Source organism: Phalacrocorax carbo, chromosome 2, assembly GCF_963921805.1.
Source record: "Phalacrocorax carbo chromosome 2, bPhaCar2.1, whole genome shotgun sequence".
Classification (NCBI taxonomy): Eukaryota; Metazoa; Chordata; class Aves; order Suliformes; family Phalacrocoracidae; genus Phalacrocorax; species Phalacrocorax carbo.
In genome coordinates this window covers 105504715-105528547 of record NC_087514.1, presented here as the reverse complement: position 1 = coordinate 105528547, position 23833 = coordinate 105504715, and the positions used below count along the sequence as shown (strand labels likewise).

The window sequence follows — 23833 nt, the reverse complement described above, 5'->3', positions numbered from 1 at the left end:
GCAAACCAGGCATATCAACTTTAATCTGAAAATGCTTCTGTAACTTTTTCAGCTCGGTCATTCCTTCTTTATAGGTTTTGAAAGATTCTTTTCTGTGTTCTCTTCTACTCTCCTGTGTTTTTGTCTAAGAGGCAGGTGACAATGGAAGTGGAGAATATAATTGATGAGTCAAACTTAATTTAAACTGATCAACTATTTTTGCTGGAAGTAACATAATGTTTAGTATTGGTTGAGAATTTTTTTCTTTTAGCTTAAGTTCAACTCAACAGTAAGTAAGCGATAGCAATGTGTCTTGAAACTGACCTCCTTGGAGGTACGGATAGAGTTTCAGAACTGTCTGATGTAGTAAATCTATTGTTATATCTAGTTCAATTGTATTATTGATGTGTCACAAAGGTTCAGAATGTAATTTTTTTTTTAAATAAATGAGAATTGGGAGAATGTATTTTGATTTGTATAGTAGCTATGGAATGGCCTTTGAAGACAAAAGGCCTTTCTGGAAGTTAACTTAAATAAGAAATTGACTTTATAGAATGTTTGCATGCCTATTTAAAAAAATGGAAAAAAATGGTTTCTTTTAGGACTCTTTCATTCCTGGGGATGAGTTTATGTCTTGCCTTGATGTTCATTTGCTCTTGGTACTATGCTTTGATTGCCATGCTAATCGCAGGATGTATATACAAATACATAGAATATAGAGGGTAAGACCATATATCTTATTTATTCTCTATTTAATACCTTTAACATTCAGCAAAAAGCATTTTTGTATAAAATACATACAACTGAAGTAATAGAATTAAGTGTATCCCTTGAAACAAGGTAAGATCCGTCTCTGTGAAGATTTGTTAAGTTCTCAGGTTCTAATGCCTCTGGAAGCTCTGTTCCAAACTTCTCCACAGACAGAACTAATCAAAATAGGAACCAATAAGGCTGGGAAACTTTCATTTGAGCAGAGATGGTGGTGTGAGGTACTTCAGGAACATCACCTTTTCATATCAAGCAGCAACTGTTACAAAACTGCTGCCTTATTATTAACTTGTGCTAAAGCCCCAAAGCTCAACACTTGTGTGGACTGTAGCACCTTTTGGAGTGACTCATGCTGAACATTTCAAAGCACTCACTGAAAACTATCTGTTTTTGAAGGCTTAGATAATCCTTAAATTGCAACATACTTTGCATTGTATGCATTTGACAAGAGACACATACAGTGCCACACCTATAAGAAATGCTGTGCAAGTAGGAGGCTTAGAGTATGCTGAGTTCATAAAACAAATTAAAAAAAAAAAAAACCCAAACCCCAAAAACCCAACTAAAAATCCCCGACTAAACAACATATCCAAACACTGGAGGTGATTATGATCAGTAATGTGTGTGTGCTTTCCCCTTCTAAGGAAAGATACCAATGCTGAAAGATTCTAGTCAAGAAAAATACTAAGGTTGCGCAAGATGAGTTTATTCATGCAAAAAAGTGTTTATATGCCAGTTATCCCTCACGTCAGAAAATGTGCTTAATTTTTATAAATAAACGGGACCCTGTTAATTGAGTCTTTTCTGCACCCTGAAGAGCGGAAAAAGAATGGGGTGATGGAATCCGAGGACTGTCTCTGAATGCAGCTCGCTATGCCCTGCTTCGCGTCGAAGACGGTCCTCCTCACACCAAGAACTGGAGGTAAGTCCTACGCCTTCCAAGGCCACGTAATACTTGAAATATGTAAATCTCTTGGGAATACTGCTGGTAAAGCTAATGGACAAAGTGAAATTCACCATTAAAATGATGTTTACACTTGTGCATGGCAACTACATCATTGCTGTGCACATTATTTTACTGCAGTAGAATGAGACTTAATGGTCAGGTCGTAATCAGCTTTGCTGGGAGTATGGGCAAACTAACTGGGACTGAAATCCATGTGGTGTTGACAGTTCTCCAAAGTGCAGAAGAATTTTAATGGTTGATTGTTTATAGATTATTTTTTTTTTCACATTCAAGGGAGCAAAATAATCACTGAGTCCCACTGCCTCTATAGAAGAAATGTTGCAATTCCATAAGGGTTTTTTTTTTTTTTTTTTTTTTTCCTTCTATATATGTTCCCTCTGAGATACGTTGTATAAATATACAGAGGATCCATTATTCAAATTCATGTTTCATGTCAATCTTTTTTTATCGATATTCATTTAATACATTTAATAGTGACACTTCCTAAATTGCTTAGATATCATTAAAACAAAATTTCACATTTGCTGTCCGTTTGTATCTAATGGAGTTAGATGTCCACTACTATTTTTGCAATATATTCTTTATACTTGTTAAACTATCCATTTTTCTCAAAGCCAACACAAAATTACTTAGCCTTTAAAAACAAACGTTTGCACATTTTCAGTTCTGATGAATGTAGTGCAGTTCAGAAGGACTCTGATAACTGGAATACACAAAAAAACTGTCACTAAATGCGACACTTTAATAGTATATATAGTATTATAGTCAGTGCTCTGTGATAGTATCTCTGGTTGCATACACGTGCAATGTTCTGTTGCCCTTCAGTGTATGGCACTATGTTACCATTTATCATGGGATGGATGCACATAAGCCATTACTGTAGAATACATGAGCCACTGTCTTCAACTGTGTCTGAACTTGGCATCTCAGATGTAATGCTGACTAAGAGCATTCCTGTTGAATATCTGACATCAGTTCCAGATGAATTATCCTTTTGTTGTGTCAATGTAATTGCTAGACCTGGACCTTCTTTTTACATCTTAAACTGTGCTGGCTTTGAGGCGGGAACTATGTTCTTACTCTTGGTTGTGCTTTTGAATTTGTAGTAATGACAAGAAAACTATAAAATATTGGTTTGGAAAAGTAAAGAGTTTGGATATTGGCTAAAGGAAACAAAATGCACTCTGATCAAGTATGTAGCTGAAACTGAACTTGGGGTGTTATCAATATGGTTAAGGGTATAACTGTCCTTTTGGAAGGACCTATGCAGGTAGAGGAATAGGTCAACAAGAACATCGTGAAAATCCAAAAGGACAAGTGCGAAGTCCCGTACCTGGGACATGCTAGTTTAATGCAATGCTGTAAGGCTGGGAACCTGCTCTGGTGAAAAGGACCTGTGGCTCCCAGTAGATATTAAGCCAGCAGTATGCCTTGGCAGTGACTTTCTGGACTGAATCAACAGGAGCATAGCTAGTATATTGAGAAGTAAATATATTGGGGAAATAATATTCCTCTTTGCTCAGCACTCATTAGAATACGTCTAGAATATTTCATCCAGTTTTAGGCATCCTAATATAGGGAAGATATCAATAAGCTGGACTGAGCTCAGCAGAGGACCACCAAGATGATGGCTGGGGCAAGCATGTCTTCTGTGGGGAGAGGCTGAGGGAGCGATGCTTATTAATCTTGGAGGAGGTAAGGGGAGCCTAATAGCTGATATAACTAACTAGTAAACATGCAGTACCTAAAAGAAGGTTACTGAGAAGATGAAGTCAGACTCCTTACAGCAGTATATGGTAGTAGAATGAGAGGACATGATAAATTGCAGGGGAAAAAAAATAAATGAGATTATGCTAATAAAGCATTGAAGAGGTGATAATATCTCTGCCTCTGGAGGTTTTCAGAATCTAACTGGATGGAGCTGTAAACAATCTGGTGTACATTCAGTGTTTAACTGCTTCAAGCCATGGGTTGTACTAGCAGGTTGACCTTGGAAGGGTGATAATTTTGATTCAATAACTTCCTTGGTAAAACTATTCTTTAAGGTAGCTTTTCAGAATGATGGTATAGTGGCTCATGTAGGTCCTCTGTACCTGAAGTGTTGTTGCTATTGCAAATTATTACTTTATTGCTTGATAGTTGAATGCTTTCTATTGAATTAAGCACTTAATCTGAACTTTATTAATTTTTTATTTTAATTATCTGTTTCTTTCTTGCTTTTCTATATGTATATGTGTTTAATTTTTTTTTTTGGCAGACCTCAACTTTTGGTCTTGTTAAACTTGGATAGTGAGCAGTTGGTGAAACATCCTAGACTGCTTTCTTTCACCTCGCAGTTAAAGGCTGGTAAAGGACTGACTATCGTGGGCTCTGTGCTTCAGGGAGTCTACTTGGATAAATGTACAGAAGCTCAGAAAGCTGAAGAGGTGTGTAAAAGACAGCTTACAAATACTCATAACTTCCATTAGTATTTAAATGTTGAATCTGGATAACCCATCTTGAATTAAAACAGACTGTATAAAGTATTGAATAAGTATCAATTTTTACTGTCAGCATAATCAATGGTTATATGGAAAGAGTAGGTTGGTGTGTGTAGTAAAATGTCTTATAAGATTTCCCAAAAGGATGTAGGATGTAACAGTGCTTTTCTTAGATTTTTATTTTCTTTATTTTTGAGAGCCCTGGGCTCACAACCAAATTACGTTCTTGAAAAAGCTAACGGATAGATCTTTATAACAAATTACCTTATAAAGAAAACAGATTTATTTAACAAACAAACAAAACAAAAAAAAAAAACCAAAGCCAAAAAACCCTCCAAAATATTTCTCTAGCAGATGCAGATGTGTGTGGCATAATTTAATCCTCTGGATGTATACATGATATTATTTTCTGCGTTGTCCTAGAAATACATAGCGGAGCTAGGGTTAGGAGCAGTCTTTGCCGGAATCCTACTCTGATGCTTAATGGTAAACATCATCCTTCTTGATCTTTTACTTTCTTTCTCATTTTTTTTCTTTCCTATTTATCCCATATCTGCAGAGAAGGTAGGATGAGGTAGAAAAAAAATAGCAAGTTGTCTTGTAATTGGAGATGACGTCTATCTGTGCTTACAAACACAAGTTAATTTAATTTGAATGTTTCTTTCTTTTCCTGACAACTTGTCAGTATTTGACTGCTACCCGATTGGAAATACACAGACATTTGTGTGAGAAGCCCTTGAAAATATCCAAACTTAATTTTGAATTGTCCCCTGAAGAAAAAAGGGAATTTATTAGACTGAGTTTCTGAAGATCCAGTGTTCATACAGCTTGGACTTTCAATGCAAAGCAAGTTTCCCTTTTTGTTCAATCTCACAACTACCTGTGTACTTCTTTGTTTAATACAGTATTGGGGTAACTCGGTATAGATAATTATATTTGCTTACCTATTGAAATTTTCCTACTCCTGACTTTATAGCTTCTTATATAGGAGAAACATTTTTAGAAAATACAGTATTTCATGTATGTATTGAATGCTATTGAAAAATCTATTGCCTTTAGAAAACTACTGTAAAGTCTACTCCAAAAGAAGGCTTTGATTGCCACTATATTTTCCAAAAATGGTTAATATCTTCAGTGTTGTTGAAATGTCTACTATTTTGATCCAAGTAGTCTTCAAAACGGTGTAAAAATGCCTGTGATTTATTCAGACCTGGTATCTCAGAAGAGCATTTGAGATGTTGAAATGGACTTACCAAAGCTAACTGCCCTTTTTCTCCCAGCTTTCTTTTTTCTCCCTCTTGGTATTCAGACTTGTCCCTAGTTGTTTCTAAAATAACAAAGTATGAAGCTGGATGGCCTAGCTTGTGTCACAGGAAAAGGCTCCAAGAGAGCAGTTAGCTTGAAATCGTGGTGGAAAAAGTCTAGCAATGATCTATTGTGAAAGTAATTGTTGTTAAGCTGTTGTTATCAACATGTGTGAGTAGAAAACAAGACCAAGAATACAGTCAGGCCTCTGAAATAAAACAAAGAAAACCTTGAAAACAGAAACTGTTTACCCATGAGGATTTGAAATGTTGCTTATTGTTAGCTGAGAGATGGAACAGGAATGAATTCAAGAGAGACCTAATCCCTGGGTTCTCTAGAAAGTCAGATCTGGTATTAGGATCGAGGAAACTATTGGTTTTAAAATGGAAACAAAGAGGAGTTGTAAAAGTTTGAGCGTCTGGAGGCTTTGTTGGTTTTTGGAAAATTTCAACTAGAAAATGCTTCTAGAAGATTTGTAGGAAATCAAGATTTCTGCTGTCTGTCTCCTTTAAAAGAAAAAACATCTATTTAAACTGATATGCCCTTGCAGATATTGTTTGCGCAGTCTTGTTAGCTTTGCTACCAAATTCTCTGAAGACTTTGTCTCTACTAAACAGCATTTCTGATGTAAAGTCACACTGAGTCAGTGCCAGGATTCTATGATCAAAGCTGTTCCTGATGGTGTTTTGTAGGAATTTTGGTGCTTCCAAAATTCCAAATTTTAATGTGCTGGTTCTTCCTTCTGAAACCATGCTGATCTCCCACATAAGTTGTTGATAATGATGGTATTTTTTTAAATCGTGCCATCAAAACATAGTAAATACCAAAGCTGATGTTCTCTAGCCAATCTTGATACCATTTTGAATGCCACTTATAAATTTCTTAGTTATGTGTCTGTATGTTTGTTACTGTTTAAATGAAGGGGAGCCATGTTGAAATTAAAGGGGTGCGGGAGATTTAATCTAGTCAGTTTATCTTGTCATTATTCAGCCAGTGATTCCAATTGTCTCCTGCACATCTATTTTTCCATGTTGGGAGCCAATAAATAATGAATCAGCCCTCTTAATGTCAAAGTTGTTTAAGGAGCTTTAGCGGCCTCTTCTGAAGTCCTTGGCATCACATTTTTCCAAACCTATCACATCTTTCCAAACCTTTCACATTCCAAAAGAAAGGACTTGCCATTCCAAACATATGGTGCTTTGTCACTCAGCACTTTTGACTTTACCTGAAGCAGTGTTACTTTATTCATCTCTGTCGTTGTTGTTTTACTCATACCTTGTTCATTCTTCTTTGGAAATAAAAGGCTAAATAATTCAAGTAATTAGAAAATGTGTGTGTGGTGTGTTTTGGGGAGGGGGATGTTTTGGGTTTTAGTTGTCATAGTCATGTTCGCTCTTGGCATTAGCAGCTTCTTGATGTTGGTTTTTGTATGTTTTAGCTAATGTTTTTTTGCTCTTATTTAGTGCTGTTTCTCATTATGGTGTTGAACACCAGTGTTGATGACTGTATTTCCCCTGTGTAATCTTCCTTTTGCAGAATGTTAAGGCCTTAATGGGAGTAGAAAAGACTAAAGGATTTTGCCAGATTGTGGTGTCTCCTAATTTTAGAGATGGAATATCCTATTTGATTCAGTCAGCTGGTCTAGGAGGGATGAAGCACAACACAGTCCTGATGGCATGGCCACAGTCATGGAAGGAGACAGAAAATCGTTTCTCATGGAAAAATTTTGTTGGTATGTTTATTGACTTTCTCCTATCCCTTTGTAGTACAACTATGTAACTAATATATTTGCTGTGTGGAGGAAATATGATGCTGAACATCCAGGGGATAATTTCATATTTCCCCACATGTGATTTCATGTGCAGTGGGTTTTCTTAGCCCTCGGTCTCTTCAACCATGGCTTCTCTTGTTTTTCTCCTTAGCAGGTTAGTCAATAAACCCACGATGTTCCTTTTCTGCCTCAGCAGAATCTGGGAGGATTTAAGCTTTTGAATTTAAAACAAAAACAAAAGCTGTGAATGAAAACTAGAAGTTCTTCATCAAATGTCTTGTTTTCCCCTGCAGACACTGTACGAGAAACAACAGCAGCTCAGCAAGCACTGTTGGTGGCTAAAAACATTGACTTATTTCCAACAAATCAAGAACGTTTTACTGAAGGAAACATAGATGTGTGGTGGATTGTTCATGATGGTGGTATGCTGATGTTACTGCCTTTTCTCCTTCGACAGCACAAGGCAAGGACAACAGAAAATGGCTGGGATTTCATTTTCTATCAGTGAATAGTTCTAAAGGCTTCTAATGAAATACACTTTCACCTCAATAGAATTATGCATTGTGATAGCAATCACTGTGTTCTGAATTGTTGTAATTTATCTTTTTGATAGGTTTGGAGAAAATGTAAAATGCGTATCTTCACTGTCGCTCAAATGGATGATAATAGCATTCAAATGAAGAAGGATCTTCAGATGTTCTTATATCATCTTAGACTAAACGCTGAAGTAGAAGTTGTTGAAATGGTACGTTACAGCATTTCTTTTAGGTAAAACTGAGACTAATCTTGGGAAAATTGATTTAACATTTTTGAAACTAAGGGGTGTTAGCCCAATTATAAAAAGGGAAAGATTGTGGTCCCACCAAGAACAAGTGTTTTAAAGCAACGTTGTCTTACCATGTCACAATGCTAGTGTGTGTGGTAGTGACTTTTTAATGGTTTTGTCAAGTAGAGTTGAGCCATTTTGATATGTTAATGCTCACTTTATTTATGAGGACTAGACCACAGAGATAGTTCATTCAGGAAGCAAAAAGCTTGAATTTGTAGCAGGCAGTGAAAGGGAAGGCTGAATGTGCTTAATCTAGTAATCCATGGCATCCAGCATGAGAGAGGGTGAACATGTCTGCCTCTCCAACAGCTGTATAAACCTCTCTCTGGAATAAAGAATCCCTAGGCGCCCATGAGAGTATGTCATTGGGTTTTGGCATTGCCAGCCTCTTTGGCACTGAACAGCAAGACAGTATAGCTACAGATTCACAAGTCAAATAGTGACAAAATGAATTTTGTAACTTTTTTCCCTTTTTTAAATACTGGTTATAAACTGCTGAAGAGAAAGGACTAAAGCTGTAGTCTGTCTAGACCTGGGGTTTTTTTGGCAACTAAGTTAAAACATCATTTCCAGTACTCAAAGGTAACTAGCATCATGTTCAAAGTAAGACAAAAAAAAAAAAAAAAGAAACCAAAAACTTTTCAACTCATTCTGAAGTGGGGTGAAGAAGGTGGGTCAACTGGTTCAAAACTTCTACCGCCACCAGTTCCTGGAATGAACAAAACCTATTGAAAAGATTTATCATGCTAATCAGCTGTAAAACAAATTTTAAGAATCTTTTAAATTACTTATGAAAAAATTACTTATGAAAAATCTGGTTAGTGTTTTGAACTAGGAAGTAAGAAAAATCATTTTATTTTTTTATTTTATATTTAGTACTCTAAACAAAGTGAAGAGACTAAAATGCTGTGGGATATGCAGGTGAAAGATGGTGAGCAGAGTGCTATAAAAAAGGCTTAGCTTTGGTTGAATTTTGAGCAGAAGACACTATAGGAAGCACAATTTGTTCTTTTCTTATGTGGGTCATATTTAACCCTGAGACCTTTCCAAAAGATGAGACACGTTACGAGTCAGTGACAACACAGATTACTGCTATAGATTTTTATGTTGTATTTTAGCTTTGAGTTGATGTGAGAATATATGCTGGAGTTTCTTCATAAGTGCTTCTATCTGTGAACACTTTTTAATGGGGAAAGGACAATGTCCTCTTTTGTGGCTCCAGACAGTTTTTAAGGAAACAAGTGTGCGCACGTGCTCAGGAGGCAGCAATGCAGACCCGGTTTAAATAATCACTTTCAACCCTTTCTCACTTCTGCAGCCTAGTTGGAACGGAACATTGGAAAGTCTGTCCCAAGTACCTCAAATTTAGATAAAAACCACGTTTGATAGTGGTATAGTAGGATAGTTTGTTGTACATGACTGCTGATTGAAGATGAAGTTTTAAGAAAGAGGACAGAAATGATTGATCAATTACACGCTTGGTATTACTCTAATGCCATAAATACATCTGGGACTGACTGAATGCAGGAATGAATGTGGTACACTGTCTAAATACTGTTCTTTTGAGTAGTACTTTTCTTCTGATGTTTCTAATGCCAATCTCTTTTGCAGTTCGAAAATGATATTTCTGCATTCACATATGAGAAGACGCTTATGATGGAACAGCGATCTCAGATGCTAAAACAGATGCAGCTATCAAAGAATGAAAGGGAAAGAGAGGTAGGGACTTCGGTTTGGCAAGGTGTTCTGTGAAAAATCTAAAACAGGATTTCTTAGCCATGGCTTCTAATTGGTTTCAAAGTAGTAAAAAACATTAATGACTGCATTCTATGTTAATTTCTCTACAGCAGGTTTCACTTGCAAGGTTAAAATAATGGGGGGTGGGGCATGGAATCCTTTTTTTATTTGAACATCTGTTCAGAGTTTTCCTGTTCTTGTTAAGATAGCAAGTATTTACTAGCAAAACATTTGAGTGTCAGTGTGGAATGCATCCACAGCACTTCCAAATTTGACATGTATCAATAGCTAAGGTTTGTGATTATTCAGCTGGGTTGATTAGCTTTGTGACATGGTCTGGTTCAATTCACACAGACTTCTAGTTTCTGCATTATTTTGAATGCTTGATGTTTCAACTAATTGTTGTTTCTGGAGCCAAAATTAGGCTGACTAATCAATAATCCTATAATACCCAGATGGGAAGACTAAGTTTGCTGTTCCCTAGCCCTTACCATTGTATTTTGCATGTTGTAGTGACAAGCTTCATGCAGCTGTACTTTTGTAAATACTTGTAACTTTTAAATATCTATCTATCTTTTTTCTTTTGGCTTGTGCTTGTACCCCCTCATTTATTCTGCAAACTGTCCCATTATCATCAACACTTTTTAGTGTTGTAAAAAGTATTAAATGCTTTGGCTTTCATATCACTTGTAGTTATTTCCCTCCCAAGTCAAAGAAGAGATATCTGCTGTGTTTAACTGTTCATTTGTTGTTTTTTTTTTTAAAAAAAAAAGAAAAAGAATAAAACCTAACACCTTCTTGTGGCTTTTTTTTTCTCTACTGATGACTTTAACTCATTTTATGCCTAAGCCTTTTTGGTGTTAATCCTACAAGTCCGTGCAGTTTATCTGGGGTTTTGTGGGTGTGGTTTTGTTTTGTAGTTGTGTTTTTGGTTTTCTTTTTAAATCTTTTCTTATTTATTCTTTTTTTTTCTTCCTTTTGAAGGACTTTTTAAGGTTCCTAAAGATGCCTTGTATTGCTTCAAGAACTCTCTTTTTTCTCATCTGCGTCACAGCAGTTTTCTTTTGATCTGAGCCTGCCTTAGATCTTTCCAGTAAAAAGCAAGTTCCACTATACTCCTTACTCAATGTTTTTAAACTTCTCTCATTTCCCTACTGAATGCTAGTATTTTTCCAGTGGAGTTTGAGTGATTAATCAATCTAAAGTAGGCTTTTAAGGATCTAACTTCCTCATGAATGCTTTACAAGTAGCCCAAGGATGTAAGGCTCTGTAGTCTATAGCATATAAATTGTAGCAGAGACAAAAGAATTTATTCTCAGCTCTCTGAATTGGTTGGAATCTGCAGTACTTCAGAGAGTTGTTTGCTTTGAAGTTTTAATTTCTTTCTTCTCCCCCACCATGTTTGTGGGGGTTTTTTGGTGTGGGTTTTTTTTTCTTTTATTACTCACTTTTATCTGAATGTAACCATCACTCTTATAGCTTGAGTTTGTTCCTTAATATCAGGCAGGGTAAAAACTGAGGTGTTCCAAATACCATTGAATTTATTTCATGGTCTGAAGTAAAATCCTGAAGTAAAATTCCAAGACCATGTAGTAATTATTTCCTGCCTTGTCCAAGAATAAAAGCTATGTCCATCTGTTGTTTCTGATTAGGATACCTTAATCTACCTTGTTATGTATTTAAATCAGAAAATGTTGTGAAGTTATGCCCTCGCTTCTTCTGGAGCTACAAGTTGAGTATATGCACTCAGTATATGCAGTATATGCAGCCTGGCCGTTTCTTAATCCAATCATTTCTCTCAAATGAGCTGAGCCATCACCTCTGGTTTTATGATGACCTCCAAAACATTTGTCTCATTAGTATAATTAGTTCAAATTAGCATTGTTTTTGTTTTCATTATCTGTCTCCAGAAATTCATATATAACCCTGGATTCCAGCTTTGAATTGGTGCTTGTAGTTTGTCTCGTGTTAACACCAAGATTAGTATTTTAACATCACTTTTGTGCTTATACCCCTTCAAACAAGGTTCAAACCTTCGGAAAGATGAGAAGTTGTTCTTGTACGGTGGTGTTGTTTTGTTTCTCTCATAAGCATGCTCTTATCCCTGAGGAATCGCCCTCACCCTCCCGTCTTCTGTCACTTTTTAAAATGGAACCTTATTTGAGCTTAGCCCTCCTGGATTTTCTTGTGGAACTGGGATACAGGGACTTATTGGATTTTTGTTTCCTTTTTTGAGAAACTTTACACTTGAATAGAAACAAATCAAATATAACACATGTCTGCAAATTGTAAGGTCTGCAGACCCAGGTGCAAATGCCAAACATTTGATTTTGACAATAGCACTGCAAAGGTGAAAGAAAATGTAGAGCCTCGTTCACTTCCTTGCTGCCCTTCCTGGTGGTGGTTGGCTTCCCTCTCTGCCTAGTCCTGACTAATGACTGTCGGGCCAGGCAGTGATACAGTTGGAGCTGTGAGAAGACAGTCATCCATCCCACCAGTACTTTGGGCTGGGTTGTGCAGCGGAAGTGCTGTTCTGCAGATTGCTGCTGCTAGGTAAGATTGGCAGAAATGTGGGTGCATGTAGGTGAGGAGCACAATTACAATTTGTGAATCACTGGGAAATAAATCAGCAGTTAGTGTTGGAAAGCAGCTTTCTCATCTGCTTACATTTTTTTGACACTTGTGATAGTTACTGAATAAAATCAATTAATCTGAATCATCATATATATGAAGGGATATGACCCTCACAAAGAAGTGAATATTTGGGGTTGCAATGTAGACTAAAGGATTCAATTCACTCTTTTTCACAAATCTATGTAAAGAGACTTCATAACTAACTGCTAAAAATTTCAAAAAGAGACCTGTAGTATATATAAAGAAATGGCATGTTTGTGAAAACAAACCAAGTTTATAACAAGCTATGATACCAAATCTTACCTATTTAAATGCAGACAATCTTTCTTGTGAATAATATGATCATCTGCTTTTTTTGTCATTGGTAACCTTTTTGTCCCAGATTCAGAGCATCACTGATGAGTCTCGAGGCTCAATCAGAAGAAAAAGCTACTCCAGTCCACAGTCTGTTGGCCAAGATGCACAGGCACTGCTGACTAATGATTATCGAGAGGAGGAGGTAGTTGGACATAGTACTGGCTAGATGTATTTTCCCATTGCGACACTTGAAGTGCCACTATTGCAAACTGAACTACAAATGAACACCTTGACCATTCATAGCTATGAAATAGCTCTTCATAAACTTTAATTTTACTGTTTTTCTAAAGTCATTATCTTAGCTTGTATTTTTTCTCCAGATGATGCTTGTGACATGAATTACATCCTATTTTTCTCACACTTATTTTCCATAAGAAACACTTTTTCTGAGAGCCTCTTTCTCTTAAGAGCCAGAAGCAAAGATATTTCTCTGCTTTTATCTCTTTAAAAGTCTTAACAGTTAATTAATTAATAAACATATTTCATGCTTTCACAAAGCATTGTCTTCCTTTAGTAGTTCCTGTATGGAAGTACTGAAGCTTCTCAGAGACCATATAGATATATTAGGGCTTTTTAAGGTGCTTTCTATGCTTATTGACAAGCCATTATTAACCCATAAATGTCATTACTACTTTCTGCATGGTGAGTTTGAAAGGAAATGGACTGATGTAATCTAATCAATGGTCTTAGTGTGCACTTGAAGTGTTGCTCATAGCTGAAGATGTGTAGCCTAGTTTGTAGGTATGCTGTATACCTTTGTTTCCCTTTCCTCATGAAGTATGAGAAGCACGTGTTGTAGTCCACGTAACTAATTTGATATCAAAGTAGAACTAATAAAAACATGCTTTTGTTTTCTTTGCATTTTTATAAACATGTGCTGTAAGCCTAGAATTTCTCTTTGCCTCACTGTCTTTCTAAGAAACAGCGAGCTTTCTTCCATTGGCACATAGTTGTACTGAACTCATCTTACAGTTGTTAGTTTGAAATTTCCATTCATCAGACACAGCTGTACGGCATATAGTTTCTGCATGCATTTGTTAGCTTTTCCCGTTCTCATGATAGAACTGTATTTACAGTAACTTCTTGTTTGTACTCTTGACTAGCAATTTAATCTTCTGGGGAGATATGAAGACCATCATACAACTATATTTATGTGAACCTCAGAACTGAGCTTTAGGATTTGGGAATCTTCAAGGATAGGGACTAGGGAAATAATTTAGGAAAAATACAGAAGCTCTTAAGCATTTAAAAACTGCTGCAATTACAGTTTGAACCACGAGGGGAATCACTGTTCAGACACAGAAGGTAGTTTTCTCATCTGCTTTGATTTTTTCATGCTTTTGATTGTGACCTGAACAAAATTGATTCTTCTGAATCGCCACATATATGGAGGGGCATGACCATCACTTACAGTTTGAATAACTGAGGTTCCCAAATGGAACAAGATCTTCAACTCATGATTTAACAAGTCTCTGAAGAGGCTTCATAACTGCTAAAGATCTTTAATTAAAAAAAAAAAAAAAAAAAAAAAAACAAAACAAAAACAACCAAAACAAACCAACAAATGAATGACCTCAAAACAACCAACCTTCCCCCAAAAACAACACCCCAAAAAAAAACCCTCACCCGCAAAATCCCCCCAAAACAAAACACAAAAACAATTCTCCATACAAATTCTCCTAGGATTTTAAGATTCTAAGGTACTGTATTTATGTTGCTTTTGATGGAAAGACAGAAGTCTATGGCCCAAAATATTATGAGGGGAAGTAACTAAGTAAATAATGTGTTCAATATTTCTTCTTTCTTTTCTCAAGAGGAGCAAGGGGAATGGGAAATGAAGAACGTAGAAGTGCATATGCATGTGGGAACAACGATATTGTGTTCTTAAAATCATTATTTGAGTTTCTGCTATTATAAGGGAAGAGAAGGGCTCTTCATGATTAGTTTGATTGGCTTTTATGTAATATGCACTTGCATGCACAAATAATCTAATAGAATGTAGCTAGCCTTAAATTCAGCTAGTCTGATGTTGTGTTACTGGGATCATGAGAGTCCTGTTGGTAGTTCAGCTGAAGGCATGTGAAATGGACAATGTTTATGATAGTATCTGCGAAAAAATAACAATGTAAATGATGAAGACTGAGAGCATTGGCTTTCAAGTTTTTCACTGGCAAAAATACCTGGTGTTAATAAAGTATGCTCAGGCTGGATTCAATCTCACTTTAGTTCATTATAAAAATAACATCCTAGCCCAGATGTAGTCCTGCAAATATAAACAAATAACTACATTTTTACAAGCAGTTTCATTTGATGCTGAAGTCAACACAGTCTAGTGTTTGTTCACAAAGATGTGTTTTTTCTGTATCTTCTTTTGTTCTACTGCTTTGAAATTATTTTACACATTATTAAAATTTTGAAATCTACAAATGCTCTCTTTGGCTGAGTCTTGGGATGATTGTTTGTTTTGTGGCCAGGCTCAGCTGATCCATGACAGGAACACTGCCTCGCACTCAGCTCCAGCAGTCAAAGCAAGCGTGGCTGCTGCTGTGCCAGAAAAAGTGCAGATGACCTGGACTAAAGAAAAGTTTGTAGCTGAAAAGCACAAAAACAAAGATTCAAATGCATCTGGCTTTAAAGATATTTTCAACATGAAGCCGTAAGTATACACGTGGTGTTTGGAGTTTTGCATTTGATTGTGGGTTTGGTGGTGGTAGTTGTGGGTTTTGTTTTTTAAGAGATTCTGGTTTATTTAAAGTTGAGCATAAATTGAATCTTTCCATGCACTTCGCTTAAATGCCATCCTTATGAAACCAGCATGGACTTGGGTGGAACAACAATGACTGTAAAGAGGCATTTACAAGGATCTTGTGAATGAAGCTTAAATATGACAGACTTTGAACTATAAACTAAACTTCTGTACCAGAAAGCATATATGTTAAAATGCTTAATGATAACTTGTTTTTCTCTCTTCCTGTGGGTAGCACACTGCTGTATTTCATCTCCACATCTCATTTATTGCATTTCATTGGGGTGGGAGGAGTACTAAAGAAGCAGATAGACTCATTCAAGACATTTGGCTTATATTTTGGGGATTGGGTGGAGTGTTTGGGATTTGTTTTTTGTGTTTTTTGTTTGTTTGTTTGTTTTTAATAGCCATTTGTCCCTCATCCTGTAAATTAAGCCAATACAAAATTTGTGTTCATATGTGTGTCTTGTTACAGTAAGTATTTCCTGTTGAAATATGCCTTAATGTCTTTTTCTTAGATAGAAGTCACATAATAGATAAGACCTACTGTCCATGCCAAGCCTGATGTAGTAGAACAAAACCAATGACAAAGACATCAGCTTGTTTGCTTCCTCACATTGTGATTCAAGCACATGCACACATCTTTCTGAGATGTGGAAGAATGCAGTTATGAGCATGGCCTGGATTATTTTCTGCACATGCCCAAAGCAAAACTGTGGACGTCAAGGGAAATTTTAATATTTATCTTATATCTAGGACTTGTAGGCAGTAGAGTTAGAAGGTACACTTAGGATCAGCACCTTAAAAATCCTAAGTTGTTTTGTGGATTTGTTCTGAGCTGTTTAAAAACAGCTTGCCTTCTGCAAATTCCAAACATGATCTTGTTCACGTTCTAAAGCACTGTTTTTGTTCTAGGCTGCATTATACTCCAATTCCAAGGGGTTTTTTTGTTAATATCTTGGAAATATTTCCTATTACTCCTCTAGAGTTGTGCAAGATGCAGGCTTCAGATATTAATTTAAAACTACTCTGTGTGGCTGGGGGTGGAAATTACAGTTCAAACTTGGTATGCCTGTACTGTATCGTTGAATTAAAAAATGTACCTGATGGCATAAAACTTTTTTTCCTGTGCATTTGCTTCCTTTCCATGTAGGGAATGGGGAAATCTGTAAGTCCAAATTTCATTTAACTTAAGCAACGTAGGCTGTGTTTCCTGGTTCTTGTGGGCTTGTACATTGTATGTGTGTTTCCTAAATCATGATCTGCAGTGCGTGTATTCTTTTGTACCTTGCTTTATATACTGTGCTTTAGCATTTATCACTGAAAAAGTAGTCTTCGTTGTGACTTGTTAATGTTTTCTTCTAAATATTATCAACCTTTCATTCAAGGTAAGTCACAGAATATATATTTTAGTTTCTGTAAGAATGTAAAACTTGACAGTATTCTTTTCTAATTAGCTATATTAAAAAGTGAATAGATTTTTGTTCTGGAAAAAATAGCCTTCATTGTGGTATAGCTAATTGGACAATAAGGATTAATTTTTTCACAAAGGGAACTTTCACATTTCATCAAATCATACAAAAATGTGACATTATATCTCTATTTGTTCTTGGATTGAACTGACTTGTGACAGCTCTGTTTGTTTGTTGTTTTTTTTTCCTTTAGAGCCCAGTGTTGTCTTTATTTTGTCTGTTTAACAAATTGAGCTTCTTACGAAAACTTAAAAACCTTACTTTCTGTATGATTTCAGTTCTGTCACTGCTTGAAGGCTAAATGAAGTTAGTCAGCCTCAGTTCACATTGTACACAGTTTACCTTTAATTTGAGCCTTTATTTCAGTGCTGATTTCTGCTCACTCCATCACAAATTTACATCCTCCATATTTCTTCTGCATTTTATCTTTAATTTAACAATGTTTCTACTTCAATATTGATATACCTCTTCAGTTATATGCTCTGGCATCTCTCTTCTTCTTAGTCATTCTTTGGGCTTCCCAAGCCGCTGTTCTGCTTCTGAAAAACTGAGCTTCAAGTATTCCTTTGTTCCATATACTGTTTTTGCAGTTGGTTCTTAGGATAGATGGTTGCTGTGACAGAAAATACCCCCAGGTGGGACTGATAAACTCCGTTTTGGAGATGTTATTGTCTTGTGGGAAAGTGGAGGGGGGAGACTTAACTGAAATTGATGGGGCTGGTCTCCACTGGCCACTAAACTTCAGGCCAAATGCCTTGCCCCGCCCCCCCAATTGCCTCTGCAAAATCAAGGATGAAAATACAGTGTGAGACATAACACCCCAAAGTGGGAACACAAGTACATATGCTTCCACCATTCTCCATCTTCCTTGGTCCCGTGTGTTTGAATGAGGCTGTATCTGGCTGATGTTCTCAACTCCACACTTGTTTATATAATCTGAGGGTGGCCTCATGTTGCTAGAAGATACTAGGATTAAGTGTTGGTGTAGTCCCTTGAAATGACCTCTATTAGTGGAACAAAGTTGTGTGTTTCCTTTTGTAAATTTTGTCCTCCTAAATGCTTTTCTTTTGGGAAAAGGGAACTCATTAACTCCTATTGTTTTCTTGAGCTGAAACAGTGCTGGGGTTTGTGCGGCAATTTTGATTGTTGTTAGTGGAATTTAAAAGATGCCAGACTTGATCAGGCTCTTCAGAGGATGTCTTATGTTGTGCTGCTACTAACCTACCGGTCCTCTCTCTGCCATAGGACAGTATGTGAGCCCAGCTGAGCAGGGTGCAGTTGTGTTTTTGCTGTGAGACCACTAGTTACAGGGCTAACAAAATTGCACAGGAGAGAGTGAATACAAGTGTCTGATATCAGTATCTTGGTGAAGTTCTTGATGTGCTGTCAGCCCGTGTTTCTGAGGTTCCCTTTGAAGTGACTCACTTCACTTGTAAAGAATCTACTTCTGGGAAGTGGATCTTCTGGATAAATGGGCTTAGGTAGTGTCTGGATATTTCTGTTGCACTGTAGCATTTGACTCATCTCCAGTCTTGGACAGTTTTACAGACATGGCAGTTTCTCAGGAACTATAAGGAAACTGTTCTTTTGTTTTGTTCTGAAGAGCAACTAAATCATCCACAGCAGATCCTAAAATAAGGAAATCTTTGAAGTCCTAGTAGTTTCTTCCTCTTATACACGAATTTACAAGGATTATATTTGTGGGCACATCAAGCAAAGAATTAGTTAATATTGATAATGTAAGGGGAGAGGCTCAATTTCAGTTGATTGCTTACTGCCTTTCTCTTACGACATGAGAAACTAGTTATTTTTTAAAATTCTATGCTGTTTCTGAATTTTCTTCACCCAGCTTATAGTCATCTTGTAATGCTTCCAAAGGAGCATGAGCAAAATCTTGTACTATATGACATAATACTGTCATTTTTCCATTGCATTGCTGTAATTCCTTTGGAATTTCTTGTACAAATCCAGTTACTTTTTCATGTAATTCAATGAACTGGATTCTCTGTGTTTTTGACTAGTTTCTATTGAAAATAGAAATATTTGCTTCACCTTTGTAAAAGATAACTGACAATTGGAAGATTTGTGCATTTTTTTTTGGCAATCTGCTTAAAATTGCTTGAATTTCAGAGGTAAATGTTCTTTTCAAAGGGGAAAAAAAATCTTTTAAATTTAGGTGTTGCATTTTCTCAAGTTTATTTTGAATGTGTACAAGTCCTGGTGTCCATGAAAATAGCTTATTCCATGTGCATATAGATTAAATTTACATATTTTAATTGTGTTACGTATTTTAATTTATAAGCATTGTGGCGATACTTAAAAATGTTTGTTTGCATGCTAGGAATCAGTCAAACGTGAGAAGAATGCACACCGCTGTGAAGCTCAATGGAGTAGTGCTTAATAAATCACAGCATGCTCAGCTAGTTCTCCTGAATATGCCTGGACCTCCTAAAAACAGAAAAGGGGATGAAAACTGTATCCTCTACTATATTACTTCCATATTTCTTGAAATTGGGAGTTTGATTTTTTGTGATTGTGCCATTGTCTACTTGTTGGGATAACCATTAGTTACAATGGTAAGCGTAAGTTTGCCTTTAAGAAAATTACTTTTGATTCCACAAAGTTTTAAGAAATGTTAATAGTGGTGGGTTTGGGGATTTTGTTGTTGTTGTTTTTTTAATTGAATTGCTGTGAAGCATTGATCAATTTTGAACTTATCTTAAAATCTCTGTTTCTAGCTTTTCTGTAGGTGAGTAGGGCAGAACTAGAAATTTCCCCAAATTAGGCCTCACTTCCACTTGAGCAGGCAAGTGGATTGCATACAGGGACAGTGGAGGGTGACACAGGAACACTTCTTGATGAAATTGCTGAACTCGACTTCTGCATTATATGTCGCACTTTTTGAGAGATTAGTGGCTATTTTGTTACTTTTCTGAATAAATTCCTTGACTTGATACTTCAGACATGGAGTTTTTGGAAGTTCTGACAGAAGGTCTGGATAGAGTTCTGCTGGTCCGAGGCAGCGGACGTGAAGTGATCACCATTTATTCTTAACCTGTTTGTACATTTTGTTCAAATGCCTGCCTCCCCAAATGAAAAAACAAAGTTATTTGCCATAATTTGAGCAGCTTCATCGAGAGTTCTAGTGCATTGAAAATTACCTGCGAGCTGAATCTTCTGATGATGTGTTCTGGTTTTTCTATTAAAAAGTTATATTTAAATTATATTTTAAGAAGATAGATCTATGTAGAAAATTTCTGTAGTGAATTAAATGGTGGATGGGTTAGGATATTTATATGTAGCATATTCTGACACTTGTTCAACTGTGGTGAAACACAAGAAAAGACACGATAATGCAATGGTATTTTTACATAGGGGCATAAGCAACTTTTGATGATTTTAGTCTTTGTTCTGTATCTAAATAAAAGAAGAAGGTTTTAGGAAAAGGTGGTTTCCTCCCTTACCAAAATGCTGCTATGTTGCTTCTGTTGGCATTAGTCATGGTTCAGGAAACTTCATTCAGAAGGGTATACAACCACTCAAATTTGTATATTATGTGCATAAAATGTCTCCCTGAGGTTAATGATTTGCCACACTTGTTTTAAATAACATTTATTTAAAACCTGGTCAGGTAGCTGAAGCTTCCAGGTGGCAGTACTAGTAAACTGACAAATAGTGTGGGGTTTTTTCATGAGCTACTAGCAGTTATAGTATATTGCACAATTATAACAGTGAAACCTAAAAGCATTCAACCCGCAGGCAGGCTATGATGCGGTAACTCCACCTGGATGCAAATGTAACTATAAAAATTGATAAACCACAGCAAGTTGGTTAACGAAGTGCAGTCTCTTGTTTTCAAATATGTATATTTTGAAAATGTTGTATGTATGTGCTGCTGTTTAAAATAAAATCTGCTTTTCTGACCTGAACAAGCTCTTAAGTGTTTTTTCACTTGAAATTGTTGAACAATTTAGTTTAGGTGCTTGGTAGAAGCTTTTCGCTTCTGTCAGAATTCTACCCCTTTTTGGAGACTCTGTTTAGTTTTGCAAATGTTGTTTAAGACCTGAAGCGTTTGCTGGGTGTCAGAAGACTTTTCTACTCTAAAAAGAATGTTTTTATTTAAACATATATAAAACATTCCTTTACAATACAGTGAACATCTCTGCTCAGGCTGGGACAGCAGTGATGCAGGGCCCAAATACCTGGCTAGGCTTGCGGTAGTTCTTTTATCATAGCGCTTTCGGGGAAAGCAAAATGAAGTTACAGACAGTAAAAGCAGAAAGCAGCCATTACCAATCCCTGTAGTTTGATCCACAGGAACAAAGGGAACACAGAAAGATAATTAGATGCCCCAGTGAACTTCAGATGACTCTCAAACACTGCTGGGGCACACCAGAAGGCACTTGGAAAGGAATGCTGCACACCAGAAGGCACCCATAGACCACTGGGTGTGGGTGTAGGTTTAGACTTTGGGTTAGGATTAAGTTTATGTATAGGCATTCAGAGGTACCCTGGGGGCACACCAAAGGCACTCCAGGGGCCCTCAAATACAGTGGAAGACACATGGAGGCCCTGTGCACAGAAGGCATCTGAAGGTGCTAGATTTGCACAGCATAACAGGTAGTGCGTGACAGAGTGTTCTCAGACCACTAGGGAGGAGAGAAATATAATCAGATGGCCCTGGTGCACTCCAAATGGCGCTTGGCTTCTGGGACACGTTGAAGGGCACTCAGAGGGCTGTGGTGCAGGGCCATCTGCAGGAATTCAGAGACAACTGTGGGTGGCTTAGGGTAAGAATGATGGTAAAGATTCAGTTTAGGGATAGGCACCTGGGACCCACCAAAAGCTCTCTTAGGGCTTTTAAGTGCAAGGCAAGACTGACAGAGGCTCCTGTGGGCATACCAGAAGGCACTCGGCAGAGCCTGGTGTGCACAAAAAGTCACTCAAAAGCCCTGGTTCACCTCAGAAGCACTTGGAGCAGTGAGGAGCACGGAAAGTCCCTGATACGTTTCTGGTACACAAGACTGCTCCCAGATACACCTGAAGCACATCAAAAGGCATTCTGAAGGTCATGATGCATAGCAGAACGTACAGGTACACCACTATGGGTGTCTTGGGGTTAGAGTTAGCATTAGGTTTGGGCAACGCTGCCTCTGTCTCACGTGCTTTGTCCGGGGTACTTCCAGTGCTTTATATCTAGCCAGGAGACCACCAACTGCCCTTCACTGAAACCTGGCTGCCTCCACATGCTTTGTGATACATTTCAGGGACCTCCAGAGTGCACATCAGGTCTCTGCTTGCTTTTAGTTGCTTTCCAGTTGCCTTTACTCTCTACAGCAGGATTGAGAGTACCAGCTGGGCCCCCGCATGCCCTTGACTACTGCTGCCCCCACCACCCCGATCCGAGCTCTGTGGTTACTTTTGATACTGTCCAGTTTTCCCTTGGTAGTATCATTTGTGCCTCCACAAAATAACAGCTTAAGAGTTCAAACACTTCAAAGTGAGATTGGGAAACTTTTTTTTCCTCTGAGCATTAAAAGCACATATACTTCTTTAATTAAGAGTAATTCTGTTGAGAAATTTTTGTCCTGAAATGCCTTGAAGACCTTGAAGCCTTTAGGAGATAAACTGGCCTGATTCTTGGCTGTAAGAATTGCTTATTAATTTTCCTTTTAAAGAACTGAGTGAAAATGAAAAATCTTTTTGACTATGCTCAGTAGGTGCTTACTAGAGCAGGAAATTGAAGTGAGGCCAGTTGTTTTGATGAGTGATTAAGCACAGGTCTTAAGTGGATCAGCTGGTATGAACTGCTCCACCTTGTGCTCGCTATGTGCCAACAGTTGTAGAGTCTGTATGTGAATTTGGATGTACATATAATTTTTATGTATGTGCATACCTACATACACACATGCAAGCAGAACTGTTATCAGATCTGACTTCCTGGCTAAAACAGGCATTCATTTCCTTATAATTAACACAGTAATGGAGGTGTTACAATGCAGGAAAGCATCAATCTGGAAATGGAAATGTTAAAAGATGAAGAACCCACATCTACCCTGTAGAAAGAGTTCTTTTTTGAAGAAACTTAACTTCTCTCTGCCTTTACAAAAGCTGGGGCTGATTTGGTGGCGTGGAGAAACGCACCCTGAAATGTTCTAAAAACTGCTGTTGGGGGGAAACCTCTGTTTTTATTTTAACTTTTAGTTAACTAAGTTTAAAAGAACTTACATGATTGTGCTCACAAATGTCAGTGAGAATTCATAAATGGAAATAAGAGGGAGGGAGGGCAAGAGAGAGGGACACCTTGCTGTAGTAGAATCCCCACAAAGGAAAATAATGTGCTAGCCTCACAGTTAGTTCTTATTTGGTTGGCCACCTGCCATATAGCATAGCTTTGTATTGGAGAAATAGAAGTGGAAAATTTAGGGAGATTGAAAGTGGCCAGGAGAGCAATTAAAGCCTTAGGCTTACCTGGGAGAGAAGCTGGGATGGAAAGGAAGTGGAGAAAGCTGTAGTGGTGGTGTCAGGGGAAAGATACAATGCGCTAATCCATGTAAAGTCAAATTCCACTTATTCATTCTGCTGTGTTAAAGCAATTCCTTTTAACTAGCCCTCACTTATTCATTCTAGTTCTTAAAAGCAACTTAAGTAGCTCTTATGATTATAAAAAAAGCTTTTGAAGTATCAATAAAATAAACAATAATAAATATGAATAAATAATAAATTGTTCTCTTGACAGGACCTGATACTACTTCATCTTGGTTAGTCTTCATTCTTGATTTTAATAT

General features: G+C 37.1%; 1 protein-coding gene across 3 annotated transcripts in view; it reads left to right on the top strand.

The window, feature by feature from the left end:
• SLC12A7 (solute carrier family 12 member 7) overlaps positions 1 to 20977 on the top strand; it is a 68053-nt gene extending 47076 nt beyond the window's left edge. For 2 of the 3 annotated variants that reach the window (XM_064443783.1, XM_064443784.1), the window contains exons 15-25: positions 582 to 701; positions 1565 to 1669; positions 3972 to 4140; positions 7036 to 7231; positions 7564 to 7733; positions 7884 to 8015; positions 9711 to 9818; positions 12853 to 12969; positions 15302 to 15483; positions 19387 to 19520; positions 20008 to 20977. In XM_064443783.1, coding sequence (XP_064299853.1) covers positions 582 to 701; positions 1565 to 1669; positions 3972 to 4140; positions 7036 to 7231; positions 7564 to 7733; positions 7884 to 8015; positions 9711 to 9818; positions 12853 to 12969; positions 15302 to 15483; positions 19387 to 19520; positions 20008 to 20099 — 1525 coding nt within the window. In that variant the 3' untranslated portion in view covers positions 20100 to 20977. The remainder of the gene's footprint in view (positions 1 to 581; positions 702 to 1564; positions 1670 to 3971; positions 4141 to 7035; positions 7232 to 7563; positions 7734 to 7883; positions 8016 to 9710; positions 9819 to 12852; positions 12970 to 15301; positions 15484 to 19386; positions 19521 to 20007) is intronic. The other variant, XM_064443785.1, reaches the window with a different exon arrangement.
• Positions 20978 to 23833: the final 2856 nt, after the last annotated feature.